Source organism: Conger conger, chromosome 4 (assembly GCF_963514075.1).
Source record: "Conger conger chromosome 4, fConCon1.1, whole genome shotgun sequence".
Lineage (NCBI taxonomy): Eukaryota > Metazoa > Chordata > Actinopteri > Anguilliformes > Congridae > Conger > Conger conger.
Window position 1 is genome coordinate 62,025,068 of NC_083763.1, and position 16,474 is coordinate 62,041,541.

Below are 16,474 nucleotides of genomic sequence, written 5' to 3' on the forward strand. Positions count from 1 at the left end.
TCTGAGTGCAATCTATAAGAAACATTTTTGATGTATGACATACACCCAAATTCTCACAATTTTATAAGGCCGTGGGTAATTTCCCATATCTTAGAGACAGATTCTACCCTCTCATTGGGAATTAAGAGAAGAGGATGCTAAGTAAACATTCAAAAAGTCAGGAACATGAGGGATTAAAAATGTGATTCCTATTCTGTCCTCTCTGGTGCCTTGTTTTGAGGGATGCATTCATAAAAAGGCCTTATTGGACTAGAAGCTGCCGTTAGGGACTAAGGTGAGTACCCTTGGCCCAGAATGCTGTTCCAGGCCCAATGTAATGGGATCTATATCCCAGCTAAAGGGCAAAGGCTTTGCCCTGCTGGACTTCACCTTAGGAGCCTCTCCTGCAAGGCCCAGCCTGTCCCAGTCACATGGCATCCAAAGAAAACCTGAATGGACTGAGCTAATGCTCCCCAGGTCCACTGTCGCCCCACCCAAACCCTCCTACACTGTTCCACTAATCAGGCACCACTCCTGTAATAGAAGCCCTGTGACTCAAGTATCTTATCCCTTTCACCTGCCTTGCTGATTTTGCTTGGTTGCTCAAGTACATTTTAACCTGACTGTTCAGCGACAGTATTTTTATTATTTACTTCGTGTCTGGTGCTTTGTATTCATTATCTGGACACTTCTTGTTGAAGAGACCGCTTTTGTGAAAAGTTGTGGGTTGCCTCCCTGGTCTGGTGGATGTGTTTGGGGTGTGGAACATGTCGGTCTTGCGGACTAATTTGTACCCGATGCCAGCTGATGTTATAGGCGGCGGGAGTGGAAAGGGCTCATTAATGTACTGCATGAGGACTGGATGTTCAGATGGCACAGGCTACATTTGCATTCTGGTAGAGCTGTAGACTATGAAAGCATACAGCTCTATCAGAAAATAAATGACACCCAGATGCAACCTGTTATAGTCCGCGTGTCAAAAATGTTAAAAGAATGTGCACCTTTATTTCCCTATAAAATATAAGCGCACAGAGAGGGGATAGGACTGTCATTTCAGAATTTCAGCAATAATCTCTCTGTTTATTTTGGAGTGTACTTGAAATAAAGGAAGTCTAAGGTTTCTGCAGGGTATAATGTAACTCAGATTCACATTCTATTCCTTATGAAATGAGATTTGAAATAAAATGAACATGAATGTGGGATTAAGGAATAAAAATTGTATTATCATTTTTGATAATATTACCACTATAACATTGAAGTCCAAACCAGTGTTTTTAAACTAAGAAGCATTGCATTGTAATACATGGAAAACAAATATTTATTTTCTTAATATTATATTTTTTACATACAATATACAGCTGGCTATTTTTAAAAAAGCATTCTATTCTTTTTTTGGAGATTTTGAGGCATGCGATTTGAGGGTGCCGCTTACTCTCTATTTCTAGCTCTCGTGGTGTCTGCTTGCCATGTGCACTTTTGTAAGTCACTCTGGCTGAAAGCTTCTGCCAGATGACTAAATTGTAAAGTGTACTGGAGCACTGCATATTGCTCAAGGGCACAACTGCAGTGCCTGAGCTGGGAATAGAACCAATAACCTTTCAATTATAAGCTCAGTCTCGGTCACTAGATCTGAATGGGTTAGTGGCACAGCCATCTTAAAGGGGGGTGTTGAAGCAAGGGGACGTTTGTTTGATTTGCAAGCCAGGAAAGACATCAGACAACACAAAAATCAATCTGTGAGGCAATAAATCACGTTTAAAAAAAATAATCTGCAAGTTCTGTGAGTCACATCAGTGCATGCCACAAAGAAAACTGCGCTCAGTGTTTGGCCAGGAGAATAAGGAAAAAGGTGTGTTAAAATACACTTTATTTACTTGAAATGTAATTATTGATAAGGGCCATGGCTAACCATAACTCTGACCAAATCAATCCGCTTTACTCATCGCAACAAGCAATAAAGCTGCAGATTCGTCTGGGGAAAAGGGATTGATAGAGTGCAATAACCCAGTGGATGAAGTGGGACTACACTGCAGAGCTACAATAAAGCTGCAGCCCGCATCAGATTGTCAAGCTGCTTCATCATTTACACCACTCGATGGCTCTTTCTAGGCACCGCCGATACAGCAGTAAATACTCTCAGAGACAATAAATCCAGAGCAAACCATATCTTCCAACTGATCCTTTTTTGTACTTTAAATCAAAGGATAAGGGGTGCAGGTTTCCACATAAAAGCAGGAATGGAAAACAAAAGTAGTAAGACAGGACAGCACCAGCAGTCACACAACAAATCATATGTACACCAAAACATACTGTGAACAGTTGCTGAAAACAACTGTGTTTAACAGAGTTTGATTTTAAATATCCACCCATTTATATATTCTGAATTCAATTTGCAGCCAGATTTTCACTTATATTTACAATATTATTAACAATCTCACGCCAATTGGTGTTGGTGAAACAAATGAAAAAACATAACAGGAAGTGGATAGAAGCAAGAGAGACTGGTTGCCAAACAACTGCTCTGGACACAGTCACACTTCACTAACATACAAGTCCTGCTTGACTTCTGAGTCAATAAGCTTTCTTTCTTAGCGTCTACTGTCAGGGTTACCCCATGATTGTTAGTTCATTAAATAAACAAATAGATACAATGTGGGTGTCAAGAAGCAATGAGGCAGTAAATACTCCTGTGTAGAGCACTTGAAAATATTTGAAAATAAGGGGACAAGATTTTCACTTCAATATCACAAGGTTTTCTTTAAATGTCTTTTTCAATTACAAGTGCCATTGAAGTTTCAAGAAACAACCTTGAAGTGTTTTTACATAAATAAACATAACTTGTTTCACAATAAGCTTTTTCTAAAACGAATTGCAGAGTCTTCCCGTGTTCAACCTGTGCCCTTTTGCTATGCCCCTTTGGTTTCGTTTGATTTGTCAGGCTGCCTACCTGGATTTGGCCACTGCCTGTTTTTTGGCTATAAGACTGCTCCATTACCGCTTACCATATTATCGCCTGGATTCAATCCATACCACCATTTCAAATGTTGTTTAACCTGAGAAACATACTTTCCGGCAGATTCAAACCATGCTTATGATATGAAGGTGCCTAAAGTTGTTCCTTAATAAAAGGCAGAAAATCTAGCAGAGACGAAAAGGTCCCCCAACTGAACTGCATGTGACCTGGGAAATTTCTGAACATTTGAACTTCTGCTCAAAGATATAACTGTCCCAATGTGCAATAAGATTAATAAAAATGTTATTCTCACATGAATTTTATATTTGAAGAGCAAATGTATCAATTGACAAAGAAATTACATAATTTCAGATTTATCCAGTATTATAGGAATAATACAATTAATTTTCATAGTTACTTTCCTTTCCTCCTATTTGCAATATGACATTTATAAAATCAATTCAAAGCACTAATTAATAGGAAGTCAAAATATGTAGACAAATTAAAAGCTACTGTTCAACTGTTAATATTACCAACCAGAAATGTTTCAATTAGCTTGTATAAATTTATTCTGCAATGATTCATGTAATAACACTTGCGGTTGAAAATGATGAAAAAATCTCAGGACATCCAGCCACCCAGCCAGGTGCAGGAGGAAAACAAAAAAGAGGGAGAGCTTCCGGAAAACGCTGCGGTGCCCTGATATAGCCTTCCAGGCAGGTGCTTACTATTTAAAACTATACTGCAACTATAAAGTAAACAAAACGAACAGAAAAAGAATCAAGGTCTCTCACCATACAAAACACGTTTTCATGCTGTTGCCAAGCCATTACATGTTTCTACACTTGTATGTTTCAAAATCAGCTATTTATTTCAATGATACATTTGGAATTAAGAAAACTAGTTAGTTCATGCACTTGCTCACTAGCTGGCTAGCTACTGTAGCAAACATAAGAACTGACCTTACATCCAACAACACCTTTGGTGTATCCTATTGTGCTCAGGGTGTTTTTGTGTGCATATCTGCTTGTGTTCTGAACATCATGTTTTAGACATCAATCTAAATTAGACTTGCTAATCCTTATGTCATTATGGCATAACTGGTTCTTAAATTACTAATACTTAGGCACAATAGGCAATTAACTGAATAATCAGTATCATCCGTTGTTCTTATGTTATTAGGGAGCTCAGAATGTCAGCAGACACTGCACTTCTGTACGGCTAAGAAAATACATTATCATACAGTGACATAATTTACTTTTGTAATAATTTATCTTGTTTTAGTTTGATTGAACTGGCTTTGCCTTTGATGTCTTTGAAGTATTGATTGATTGTAAAACCTAAATGTTTTAGTCTATTAATTAGTTTTGAGATAATCTGACTGTAATATTTCCTCATTTTAGAACAGGTTACATGCAACTACAAATGACATATTATCCAATAACAAATCATTTTGCCGATGGTAGAATTGATAACATGAAGATGATAATGCAGATGAGCAATAATCATGCGTGGATGTTCATGAGGTGTTGTGACTCATGGTCTCCTGCTCCCAGACTGTAGCCTGTCATTGACAAACTATATTTGGCTGTAACTTGCTAGGCTGGAAACTGCTGTCTGTAAATATCCTAGACAGCAAATTACAGAGTGCTGATTTAGCCCTGAATAGCACTTACTGATGGCTTTATTATTGTTTATATTAATAATCCATATTGGATTATGTGCGTGATAAGTAAACCAACCAGGTTAAATCAACAATCCAGGTTAAATCATCTCTCTGACCACACACAATATAAAGTGTACATGTGGCAGAGAGCGATGAAATGGTTTTCATATCTCCCTGTGTCCAGCTCTTCTGTCCTCGCAGGAGTGTGTCATGGTGTATGGAGATATTCAGAGCAAGGCTCAATTCCCTAGGCGAATGGAATATATTAATTGCTATCACTTATCATACTTTGAATAAACATTGATGCAACAGCAACAACACTGGTAGCAAGTATTATGTTGACTTATCTTATGAGGGCAAATTTGCATTTGAATGAGTCTATATTTAAAGCTGTGTGTGAGAACAGCATGTCAGCTAGCTCACAAGTTCATGTACAGTAAGTGGTCTATTAACAAGTTACTGTTCTTCACATTTTCTGCCACATGTGCAGCCAGGGTCTTGTTCAGGCTATTCCTGCGATAAAATTTTATTTATTCTGCTGAAATGGCTGAATCAACATGTGTTTACCAAAGGTAAATTATTACCCTTTACGTTAAATTCTAGACACATCGCCTGGTGACTGCACTTTGTTAGCGCTAACCAAGCAAACACAGGGTGGCGGCTAGGATACGCCCAATTACTATTTCATCAGCTGTCAACCTTTCCCTCAGCAACAGCATTCTATATAAATAACCCCATGACCTCAACTGCACTCATCTGCTCTCTGCCTGACCTTTTCTAAGAAAAAGCCCTTAATATTTCACTCTTGGCACAATTTCAATATAATCCCTCGGCTCCTGCTTTCAGCTTCCTTTATGATAGCCCTGAGCAGTCACACTTTCCACTTAGCAAATAAAGGAACTGCACCACATCTAGAAAGCTCCCAGCATAGTAGATTATTTATAATAATACCAAACCAAAAAACCAATGGGAAGCACGACATTGACAAACACATTATTGCACTTTTATGAAATACAATACAATGAAACCAGAAACAGACACAAACACACCCACACTCAAACACACACACACACACACACACACACACACACACACACTATTTTAGCAGGTCACTGACCTTGGACCTTGGAGGGGCTCGGATGTACCACTTGCAGTCGACTGCTTCCGTTTGTAAGGCTTTGCCGTCTTTGGTGATTTGCTGAGATTCGACAAACCCTTCAGGCCCTCCCATTTCAAATTCACAAACTGAGTCACAGGAAGCACATAAAACAATAGATTAGAGAACACTTGGGAAATGCATCAGCTCTAAGGTACGTTTATTTGGATGGCACTTAGTAGAGAATAAATTATACCTACCGGGCAGAGGTTTTGGGACTCCAAGGTCTTTAAAGTCAGGATCTGAAAAGAGAGCCCATTTATTTTTAATGAAGAAGCACGTATTTGCATAATGGCAACCCTGGACTCTTTGGATAAAACACATTGCTTACATTGAAGAAAAAAAAAGATTGCAACAGCACTGCGTCAATTTCAAATACATGACAATTCCAGATTGTTTTTGTTTTGCTAATCATCCACTGTTATGATTTGAGTCAGGTATTTCAATTTCTCCCCAAAAATATCAAGAGAATGCCCTGACATTAGTGAGCCTACAAGGATAGAACAGTGCATTAAAAATAACCGAATGTTCAAAGTCACATCACGCTAACACAATACTAAGCAGAAAAAAGCCAACCTGTGCTGCTATTTGTGTACGAATGCAATAGGGTGATGATGTCCTTCCGTAAAAGATGCTGATTAGCCAATTTGTGAATGGACTTTTCTCTACAGCGGTCATAGCAGAGAGTGGAAAGAACAAGAAAACCATGGCAAGCTTAAACAATTGATTTGGATTGCCAGTTTACAACTCAATCCTACCATCTGTTCTCACCAACTTTCAATGAAAATGAGTTGCCCATCTCCCAACTTCTCAGTATGCATTTTACAATACAGCTGTCATACGGTCCTCAGTTAATCTGAATGTATATTAAATAGAGTACCAACAGATTGTACTGCATTTGGCCATTGATTATGTTACCCCTTTGTTTTCTCTTTTTTGTTGGTAGCTTACATCATATTCATGTATATATAGTATTGTTGTGCACGTTGTTGCTGCTTACAGGTGGAGAACAGCCATGAATAGGAAAATAAAACTCCTGCACACTAAATCACCTCTTGATTTGTGATTGGTTGTGTGATTCGGGATATTTATTTCTGTGTCACAAAACATGGCAGATAATACTTTGAAATCATAATGAATTATTCTACCTATGTTGATGAATGCATTCACATAGCAGAGTTTATACACAATGTTATACAGCTGGCATTATGTGCATTGTACATTGATATCTAATAACATATCATGATATGTAATAATAGATTTACTATGTTCCATTTATTTAGACACTATTATCGAGAACTTACGATATTATGATGTATGGCAGATACAGTGCTCTCTGACATTGTTGGTACTCTTAGTAATGATGAGCAAATGGCTATGCAAACTTGATATTGCACTGAGAGACATCTAACCCTTGATTGAGGTAAAATCGCTCGCTTCCTAAGGGCTCCATCAATGCGGTGGAGGTCAGAGAACACTGGAAACATCCAGCTCCAAAATTAGGGCAATAACTAAGAATGTTGAAACTACTGCAGCTGTGATTAACCTGCCTGGAAGATGACATTAGTGTATTATGGATTGAGAGCCAAATTATCAAAGGATCACAATTGGACAATTTTAGAAGTTGGGTCTGTATCTTGAGGTTGCAAATTCTCCAAAATGACCATTAGGCTAGATGCCAACATGGCTTGCCAGAATAAATCCTCTTCTGTCATCATACCACAAATGTGCCTGGAATGTAAAAGTAAAAAAAGACTAAAAAGTCATTGGAACTTTGATTGGAACAGGATAGTTTGGTCAGACAAGGAAAAAAGCGAGTTTTAGCCTTGTACAGCAGAGGTAAGTTTGGTGATGAAAGAAAATCTAATCCCCACTGTGAAGTATGGTGGATAATATGTGATGTCACAGGGCTGTGCTGCTTCTAAAAGGTACTAGGAAATGTGTTTGGATACATGGCATCATACTGTGCCATGTACAAGGAGATATACAATATGGCTTCTTTTAACAGGAGGCTAAAACTGTAATGTTTGATCCTCCAGCATGGGAATAATCGAAAACATTCCTCCAAATTCACAAAAATCTAAAATTACAACCTGCTATGAGGAATCTGGATGCCAGTACTTTCTGCTCAAAATGCATTTTCTACAGAATGTATTTGGAAATCCACCTCTCTAATTAGCATTCTTCCCATTAGCTTGTGTGTGACATGTCTATTTTCAGGAAGTAAAGAGCAACATGTAGACATTTTTGAGCTAATCAGCCAAATGTATTCTATAGGACAGTTTCACAGCCTTGTCCTAGACAATCTGTGTCTGCGTATTTGCAAATTGCATAACTTGGTCTCTCAAGAGGACTTCACCCACAATATGAAAAAATTAATATACTGTGTTTTACTTTTAAACAGATATCTGCACAATATGCCAAAGACTAATGTAGACAATATTTGTGTTGGGACAAATACTGGTTTGTTATCACTCCCATTTCCTTGCATGCATACAGTACACTATGCTTTCTAGTGCATTCACAGAAAATTAAATTCTAGTACACCTCAGCCCACTTTAAAGGGGACAGATATTGATTTCTGAAACACATCTCCCCTTGCATCTGCCTCCACTGCTGCCTGAGGTTACAGTGGACACAATGACTGTTTTTTCAATTGTAGTTCCAAAGGATGCGTTGAAGAACAACAATGATGGATATATTTCAAAACCACCTTTTCTGTGACCTGCTTTTATTGGTTCAAACTGCAAAAGTATGATTATAGGCATGGTATTTTACATATTTCAGGATGTTCTGCCACTTTTGCATTTTGGCTGGGTTGAAAGTTTATTGCACACCTTAGACAAACCTTCTTGGCTGAAGATTTACAGGAAAAGAGGACAGGACACATTGTACTGGCTGCTTGGTAAGAAGGTGTTATGTGGTTATGAGTTATTATACCACTCCAACTCTAATTACAGATCTGCAGCATCCATCCACTTAAAAATACCAAAAAATGACACAATCAGAAATGGTACAAATATAAGCCACAATACTACCAAACCATAGCAATAAATGTTCCTGATCCAATGTGACATTCATTTATTAGTGTGGCAATAACAAAACCTGAGAACAAAGGAAATTACAAGAGATAATACACAATGAGAAGAGCGTATCATTTATATTTGCAATATAAATATCATACTTTGAATCAGGGCCACAAGAGCTATTTCTGGGAATTCACGGTATTTTGGACTGTGAAGGGAATATAACAGGAAACCCAAGTGAGACATTGGTGTTGAGCACGGTACTTAGCCAGAATTGCTATGGCAAATATCAAGCTGTAAATGGAAAATATGTAGAACTTGATTTATGTGACGCAGATCACCTGGTGTGAAGATGCCTGCTGAGCAAACACATAAACGATCATAATTTCATTCTGCTTGTGTCACAGGAGCAGCCAGGCCTGAGAAGAGAGGTTGCTGTGCCTCTTCACGTTCGCCTCAACAAGGCCCCCTTCGGAGAACGCCATAAATCAGCTCTGCAAAGAGGCCGATTGTGTGCCCTTCCTGCCAGGGGGAAGAATCCTTGTACCAACCCAGAAGGTCTTTCATCAAACCTATCGCCATTTTGTGAAGTCAGAAAAAAGAAAAGGCGACCGTAAAAGCCCTAGGTACGAGGCATGGGGCTACCTCAGATTGCTGGTCAGACATTGCTGTGAGAAACCTGCCCCTTCTTCTGGTAAATCGATGCTTTGGAGTGACAAGCTGCTGACTTCCAGACAGAGGATGTTAAAAACCACGGAGCATGGCGTTGGGAGCTTACCAAAGACCTGTCAGAATGCCTCTAGCACGTCAATGTAACAGCTCTTCCCATGTCTCCTCTCCACTGGTGGTGAAGGAAGGGGTGAAGGGGAAGGACATTGTCAGAAACAACAAAGGAACCTCTCCCATCAACCCACCTGGTTTGTTTTTTATCTCTTACGCTTAGTCGATCAGAAGTTTTAATCACGCCTGGAATCTCTAAGGTAAATTGCATTGCTAAGGTAAAACTTTCTTTAGTTCAAGGCTGTTTTATGTTTTCCCCCACAAATTGCTTCTACGTAAGGTTTGAGCATTCCAGAATGAGAAAATCAAAGTGTCAGGTAGTTAATGAAACAATGACCTTCAGGTCAAGCGAGGTTGTTACAGAGCTGATTTATTATTTGTGTTTGGCATCACTTAACCTGGCTTGTTAAAAAGGCCAGATACTCTCAGAGAGATGCATTACAAAGCCACTTAGTCTGCAAACTTATGAGAGGAATATAAACATACACTGAATTAGGACATAAATCATATGATCATAAAATTATATTCATAATTGGCTTAGCAGACATGCTTAGATTCTTACCATCTTAGAGGGAATGACATATTCCCTGTTCTTACAGCTGAATATTTACTGAATCAACTCAGTCACTCCGCAGTTCAACCATCTGGCCAGCAATAGCCATACCCTAAGAGTTTGGGCTTCAAACTCTGAAAGCTTCTGGTTCAAGTCCAATTTGCCTATAACACTATAACAGTAACAGAACGGCCTATGAAACTACAACAAATAAAACTCAATGAACAGAGTCCTGTAATTTGTACCACAGCTGCTGAAGCATTGCATGATGTAATGCCTTTGCTTTATTGGGTTATGGGTTGGTGGGGCTTGAAACAGAAGTAATCAGGGTCTCCATCAGACATAATTAGTGACTAGATACAGCCACTCCCTGTAATAATTTGTTGTTTAATACTATGGTTTGCTGAATGATAATGTTAAATTTGCTAACATTAGAAAACTCAGATTCAGTAAAGCTAACACACCTTACATGGACATATAAATGATCTTAAGTAAAAAATAACAGATCAAATTTGATCTCACTTACTGTATAATGAATATTCACACTGAAATATGTACTGTACTATATTTATTTGAGTAGCTTTTTTGTGTGAGGTTGGGGGAGCAGAGTTAATTGAAGAGAAGCTGCCCCTATTCCAGCACTAAATAATGTGAATAGTAAAAGAAAAAATGTAACTGAAATGTTGCTTCATCAACAACAACACATTAAAACAAAGAGTAAAACATTTCCACGTAAAATCTTAGGATGGCAAGAAGTGAGCAGTCACCGGTGTCCTGCAAGCAGCTGGTCATAATGTGAATCCCTCTGTCTGAACAAAAATGAAGCCTAATGGCATTTCTGGCTTTCCTTAAGTAATGCTATGTCCTAATGGAAAGCACAAACAAGAATTCCAATCAAAGCAATTTGTATGCATTAAATCTGAATCTTCACTGAACCGTACATTCCGTACTTTCAAATCTCTCTGTTGCTGAGACACCTAACAACAAACAAGTTACTGAAACTGCATGGAAGTAGAATCACATTTGGCACTACATTTGTGACTTTAAATATCATCCCCAGCATCATGGATAGATAGCTCCTAATAAAAGTAAGCAGTATTCTTTCAGTTTCCTCCCTACTATGGAAGAGAGGCTTATATGACCACAATGGTTGAACCGTCCTACCTGGATTCATAGGAGGCTTGTGCTCTGCCTCAATTTGTAAACACTGGCTTACAGCATAATCTTTGAAGTTTACGGTGTTTACCTATAAGAAAAATAATTGATTCTGGAACAGAAATGGTGTTTCCTCACAAAATTACATGGATGACATGCAGACATACCCAACGTGCAAGCATGAAACAAGCTTGCAATTCTATAAAACCATATGTCTCCAAAACATGACCAGCTGTATTTTTTGACAAAGAGTAAGGCAAGAAACAAAAGATAATCCACTTCTATATGTTCCACCATATAGTTTGATTGCATCCTTTCTTACAGTGGTTCACTATTGCAGTTAATAGGCATTTCAAATTTCAGTATGCTTCCCTTAAATCACTCACACACACACACACACACACACACACACACACACAAACACACACACATACAAATGGAGAGAGAAAGTAGTAAGAACCACCAAATTAAAGCATTCATGGTGTTTATACTGCATAAATGGTGGTAAAGGGCTAACAATTTCAAATGTTTCCAATTAGTGAACTTAATTCTAAACGACACTACATTATTTGTGCAGGAACGCAGTCCTTGAAAACAGGACCCTATTCATAACCCACAACTAAATGCTCCGTAATCATTTTCCCTATTCAATACAACAGGCTGCACTGTGCTATCCAGTTCATTTACAGATACACTGTAATATACAATATACATTATACAAAGCATATTCCAAAACACAGATGCAATACATCAATGAACGTGTGTCTACTCTGTACGTGTGTCTACAGTTTTTTGAGAGTGGCAATGCTACAAATCTAAGCCATAGTGCTGCTTCATATGCAGTATCATGGAGGTAAGGCTCTAATCAGATGAAAAATATATTGCAGAATGGAGAAATTCCAATATAATTACATGCAAAATGAATTTAGCCATATCAATGCTTTGATGCATGCTACTTCTCTTCATTTTTAAAATTTTCATTTCGTTTCTAAATTCTCTTTCAGTTGTTATTCATTCAGACTGGATTTTATGGTATATGGCCTCCCATGAAAAATGTATTAAAATACAGACAAAATGCAGAAAATATCAATCACATTGGTAAAATGGCCGATGGTCAACTCCAATTATGTCCTGTCAATCAAAAGGTAAAAAAGCCTATTGTTTATTTGTAATCCAAGAGTTGGTTTTCATTTGCCTGTCAGAAACAAAATAATTGCACATTGATTTACATATTCAGTGTTTTCTCGATAGTTGTACAGGTTTGGAGGGCTGCCAGTCCAACAAAATACTTTTTTGTAAAATGCCAAAAATAATGACAAATATATATTAATTTGGAAATCAATAGGCTAATCATTTGTGCTTGGGAGCCACTGCGGGGCACCGTTCCCTGTATTGTTGCCTGGGAAACTTGAGGCGGTAAGAGTGCCGCCACTGCTGTCAAGCCCCGTTCTGTTACTGCTGCGCGACAGCCCAGCGGACCAGAGACATTCTGCCTTTTCTATCTTCATCGATTCTTCTCCAAGGTTTTTCAAAGTGAAAGTAACTTTCTGATATGTAATCTTCTGGAACCACAATGTCACTGCATGTCTCTTGTTTGCACTGCCAAGAGCGGCCTTCAACCTAACGTTACCACATTATCTCCATAATCCAACATAATATCATTGCATCAACCCTTTTTAAACATAATGTAAAATGTTATTCTGTATGGAAGGTTGGAAATACAATGTTGAGAAAAGGTATTTGCCCACCTTCCTGATTTCCTCTATTATTGTATATCTGTCACACTGAATGTTTTCAGATATTAAGCCAAAATGTAATATTTGGCAAAGGGAACCTGAGTAAACATAAACACATTTTTTTTAATACTATTTCATTTATTTAATGAAAGAAGTTGTAAAACACCTAAATCATCCCTGTGAAAAATGAATTGCACCTTAACTTAATAAGTGGTTGCACCACCTAGCAATTTGATGTCATTCTTTTACATCGCAGTGGGGAAAATTTAGCGCACTCTTCTTTGCAAAACTGCTTTCATTCGTAGGCTTTCGAGCATGAGCTGCTCATTTTTTACATCCAATAGAGATTTCAGCATCTCCATTTGGTACACAGTAAAGACTTTAGCTGGGACGCTCCAAAACTATTCCTGAGACTCTACCTAAGCACTGTAAGAGCCACTATGTCTAAATGGAGAACAATTTAAACAGTGGTTAAACTTCCCAGGAATGGTCAGCCTGCTAACATAGGTGATTACATAACATAGGTGATAACATAGGGTGGGTGATAACTTTGTTCATTAAATTAACAAAATAATAATTTTAAAAAATCTGAAAGCATTCACTGTGACAAATATATGCAATAACAGAGGAAATTGATTTATACAGGGAGAGAGCAAGAGATGACAAAAAGGCGAGAGAGGGAGAGAGAGAGAGAAAGAGCGCAAACACTGGCAGTATGTTTTGCTTAACAATGCAGATGTATCCTAGTGAATGACAGACTGTTTTGAGAACTGACAGTGTCCTTCAAAAGCTTGTGATAGAGTGAAGAGCTGGCCAAAATCTTCAGGGACAGAATGACAGACAATATGGTGTACTCCCATGGAACTCATCTTATCCAATTTGGCCTCTTCTGTTTCACTGTGCTGTTATACTTCTCAGTGCCTCCTAACAAGACAGAAAATGTTTCCTTCCCTCCATGCCATAATGCAGTACCATGAAGAGCTAAGGATCTGATAAAGCCACTCATCTTCATTTCCCAAAGGGCCTGTTTTGGTTCAACGGCTTTTACTGCTACATTTAAATAAGCAGTTGATTAATATCCGCTGAAGTGTTACGATTGTTGATGAATCTGGTGAATTAGTGCAATTAATCAATCCTGAAGATAACTGGAAGGAGCAAAATCCCTTCTAACTTACCGTACCTGATGTGAAGCTGTTGCATAGGTCAAGCATCGGTATAGGCTGCATTGTTAGACTTGTTAATGTGAATATTTTGCCCTGTTCCTAGCTGTCTTGCACACATGATGAAAATGTGAATGGCAACAGATCTCTTAGCCTTTAGAAAAAGGAAAATATGGCGTCTGAATGCAGGTTCAATTCTCAGGGTAAGCCTAAAACCCCTCCCATGAGCATTCGTCACCCTTTACATCTGCTCCAGGGATGCATTCACAGTGTGCGAAACAAAAGATCCCCAAGAGATTTCCAATGAATGATATGATATATTTTTTAATTGCTTTGCAAAAAAATAAAATAAAAATGTGGGTTTTCACTTCTGTGTGGATAAACTATAGCCCAGCCTCCTGGTCTACGGCCCATAACAGTGATTAGAGAGGATATTTGGTCAATGTTGCCTCAGCCAGAGGATTTCATTCTGGGTAAGCACTTGTGTGCTGTTCTTGGCTACATGCCACAGTGCTGTGTCTGTTCAACATTCCCTTGTCAAGAGCTGTGTGCTGTTGTATTTCATTGGTTAACTTTGACCAGACCAGAGAGTAAAAGGTGTGAAAGTAACATAACAGCCTTGTTCCTACACTTGATTTTTTGTGTTGACCTTTCAGATGCTGTTTGTAAAACTGTCTAATTTATTTTTCCCATTGTACAGATTCTGAGAAAGGGGGCATCCATGAAGACTGCTGTTTTGAGGGTTTTTATTTTAAATCAAAGCCAAACTTGTGGAGACACGGTTTTTGGAATCCTCAATAGACGAATAGATGTGAGCCTCAACTGTCATTGGTCTGTAATTTTCTGTTAAGTCCCCCTGCTTTAGCTCCATCACCCATTGCTTGACATTCAAATGCCTGGGGCATATCTATTTCAGATCAATACTATCAACCAAGAACACTGCTCAACTTCATCAGCAATCGTCGGAATAGAACAAAGTACTGACAAGGCAGTTGTTTGCTTGCAGGTGATTCTATTTAAATTAATGTTCTCTGACAGTTACAATCAGTGCACTTCCAGCAATAAATCAATACATGGGGAAAATCCATTTAATCATTTCCCACATGAATTGTGGAAACTTGTTGATCTAGGTTGTATTCAGCAAAAAAAGAGGAATTAAGAGGACATGGAATATAATTTGCAAAACGCCATTCGGTTCATTCTGTGCAATTAGACAGGTTGATTGCGCAATATATGCTCATTCATTACCGTGCATTTATTGTTAATGCAACTATTGACAATGAATTTCGGCATGAATTTCTTGAAAAAAATTAGGTAGCAATCCTAAGGAATATTAATGACAGTAAATGTACCAATTTTGCTAAAGGAAGTAATACATGTATCAAGATTTACATAGGAAAACCAGTATATTTAAACAGGAAAGTATGTACTGCGATCACAGCATGACAATACACAACTAAGCCCTATTAAATATGAGCCAATGTGATGCATTTAAAAAACAGCAGACCTGAGAGGGAGGAACAAGTGATCTTCCCACATTCCTAACATTTGTTAATGTGCAAGCCTTGCATTACTGTCTGATGTTTTCAATTTTAAAGGGAAGATGATTAATCAAGCGCTTGTAAGAGCAGATATGCTCCGCCAGACTGGTGAAGTGAGAAAGCCAATGCTGGCAGCAAGCTGCCCTATTCTCATTCATAGAAGCTTGCACAAAAGAAGCCACACACTTTTACTTTACTCATATGGTTTTCTTTTCTCTTGTGTATTTATGGTGACTGAACAATTAGTTCTACCGATAGGCCAGAATATCTGCATACCTGACTCCCAGTTGGAAAACGAGCAGTTCTCAGCCCTTGAGGGGCGTGATTTTAAGATCCCTGATGTACATGCTTTATGTTAGATCTAATATGTGTGTGTGTGTGTGTGTGTGTGTGTGTGTGTGTGTGTGCCTAAGGTTAGCAGTGGCACCTGTGAGCTGGAACAGGGGGGCCAAGAAGCGTGCTTTTAAATAGGTAATTACCCACTATCTGTTTCCACATAGGATTCAAAATCAAGTCATTAATTAACATAATATTTGATGCCCGTACATATACAATGGTTACCTATTCCCAAATTTATATTGCGTTTGCATATTTTTTTACGTGACAAAACATTGAAGCACCTATACCCTCAGATCATTTTCATTCATTGAAAAAATTGTTTTAGGATACAATATGTATATTATGTGATGTAAAGAAAAAGGATTCTAGTGATATATATGTCAGTGACGGAGTTGAGGTTGAGTACCTTGGTCAAAGGCCAAACAGCAAA

General features: G+C 38.3%; 1 protein-coding gene across 3 annotated transcripts in view; it reads right to left on the minus strand.

Moving 5' to 3' along the window:
• neto1l (neuropilin (NRP) and tolloid (TLL)-like 1, like) overlaps nt 1-16,474 on the minus strand; it is a 65,438-nt gene that overhangs the window by 14,672 nt on the left and 34,292 nt on the right. For all 3 annotated transcript variants that reach the window (XM_061239917.1, XM_061239916.1, XM_061239918.1), the window contains exons 5-6: nt 5,955-5,996; nt 5,716-5,843 (exon numbers count right to left, since the gene is read on the minus strand). In XM_061239917.1, coding sequence (XP_061095901.1) covers nt 5,716-5,843; nt 5,955-5,996 — 170 coding nt within the window. The remainder of the gene's footprint in view (nt 1-5,715; nt 5,844-5,954; nt 5,997-16,474) is intronic.